We start from the raw sequence: 2040 nt of genomic DNA, 5'->3' as shown, positions 1-2040 counted from the left end.
TAAACTCAATATTGAATGAAACGAACAACGTCGTAGTCGGCCCAATGTCGACATGTTGGAGGCAGAAACAAGGACAAGAGCTCATAGATGACTCTTCACCAAGTGCGTCACCAAAACAACGTATAGACAATCAGCAGATTTTCAATTGGAGCTCAAAGGGCCGATTCCAGCTCGTGACCTATCAGATCACCGACTCCGACAAGCCTTAGTCGGTGCTGCCAGCCTTTCCAGGCGTGTTAAAACATGGCGTCAGCACCGACCCCTTCCCCGAGTCGGCCCGCCACTTCGCCAACGTCACGGGGAGGGGCGAACCTATGATCCGCCCCTCCCTCTCCTTCCTTCCGGGCTACGCTGACATCGACATATTGGACTGCTGCAACGGCCGCCTCCTCTGCCGCAGCCGGACGGCTGCAGGCCCCTTCCGCTACGTCATCTGCAACCCGGCTACCGAACAATGGGCGGCGGTGCCCCAATCCAACCAGTCTTGGAACATCTGCTCCGCACGGCTGGGATTTGACCCGGCCGTCTCTCCCCACTTCCATGTTTTCGAGTTCGTGGAGACGGGTGCAGTCGATGGGCTGGAGATCTACTCGTCGGTGACCGGAGAGTGGGTTCACAGCTACAGTAGATGGAGTGACAAAGCGAGATTGTGCCATGATGTGAGCACTGTATTTCTCAATGGCTTTCTCCATATGGTTGCATTTGAGCATCAAGATGTACTGGTGGTTGACACTGAGGGAAAGGTACGGAGGACCATCCCTGTGCCGCGCGGCTACTACAATGGTTTAATTGGACAATCTCGAGGGAAACTATACTATCTGAATGTGGTCGAAGTGTATGACTTCAAACTAACAGTTTTTGTTCTTGAGGACTATGCTACTGACCACTGGGTCTTCAAGCACAGTGTTAGGATGTCAAAGTTACTTGGAACAAAAAATTCTTATCCAACATTGCAGTACTATAGTCTGATTGCTGTTCATCCAGAGTGCCACTTGATATTCTTCATTTCAGATTTGGACCATACAATAAGGTGCTATGACATGGATTGTAGAGAAGTCCTTGTAATTTGCAACATGGGGTGTATGCGTGAGTGGCCGAAGCGGTGTTTGCCTTATGTACCCCTTTTCTCGGAGTCCTCGGTTGGTTGGAATTAGAAAACAGAGGAAGACCAGATATAACACTGGATAGGTCAGCAAGAAATCAAATCCTCTTGATATGGAAATCAACGTGGATAACTAGTTAAGGGGGTGTTTGGGAGAGGGGGGCTAAAGTTTAGCACCCCCACTTTAGCTCATTTTAGCCCCCAAGCTTCCCAAACAGGTGGGCTAAATTTGGTGGGCTAAACTTTAGCCTCCCACTAATCATTTAGCCCCTGAAGGGTAGCTAAAATGGACTAAAACCCATCTCGCACCCCGTTTTCCTCGGATACCTCTCCCCCTACCCCGCCCCCCCTCGCACACACGCGTTCCCCTTCTCCTCCGCGCCGCCCCAGATCCAGAGCACTCCCGGCGCCGCCACCTCATCCCCGCACTCCTCCACCGCGAGTTCCTCCGTAAAATCCTCGTCGCCCCCGTCCATCTCCCTCCATCCGTCGCCGCCGTCCATCTCCCTCCGTCGCCGCCCGAGATCCGGATCAAGCCGCCCCCGCGCCGCCACCTCCTTCCCGCACTCCTCCACCGCGACTCCCTCCGCAAACTCCTCGCCACCGCCGTCCATCTCTCTCCCTTCCTCGCCGCCGTCCATCTCCCTCCCTCGTCGCCCGACATCCGGATCAGGATGCCCCCGCGCCGCCACCTCCTCCCCGCACTACTCCACCGCGACTCCCTCCGCAAATTCGTCGCCGCCGCCGTCCATCTCCCTCCAACCGTCCCCGCCGTCCATCTCCCACACTCGCACCGCCACCTTCTCCTGCACATCCTGTCATGGACGCCCACGGCAACGATCACTTATCCCAGCCGGAGGAGGTGCTCGCCGGCAACGCCATCGACTTCTTCTCCCAGGCGGAGTCCTGCCCAGGTCCTCGAGCCGGGCTCCAGGCGG

General features: G+C 55.9%; 1 protein-coding gene across 1 annotated transcript; it reads left to right on the top strand.

Moving 5' to 3' along the window:
* Window positions 1-268: 268 nt before the first annotated feature.
* Window positions 269-1238, top strand: LOC101753529 (F-box protein At5g07610). Its single transcript, XM_022823524.1, has one exon. It carries the CDS (start codon window positions 315-317, stop codon window positions 1152-1154), a length of 840 nt encoding a protein of 279 aa, XP_022679259.1. The 5' UTR covers window positions 269-314; the 3' UTR covers window positions 1155-1238.
* Window positions 1239-2040: the final 802 nt, after the last annotated feature.

The sequence above is a fragment of the Setaria italica genome, chromosome IX (assembly GCF_000263155.2).
Source record: "Setaria italica strain Yugu1 chromosome IX, Setaria_italica_v2.0, whole genome shotgun sequence".
Taxonomy (NCBI): domain Eukaryota; kingdom Viridiplantae; phylum Streptophyta; class Magnoliopsida; order Poales; family Poaceae; genus Setaria; species Setaria italica.
The sequence above is the reverse complement of the archived record's forward strand: the minus strand, read 5'-3'. Positions and strand labels throughout refer to the sequence as shown.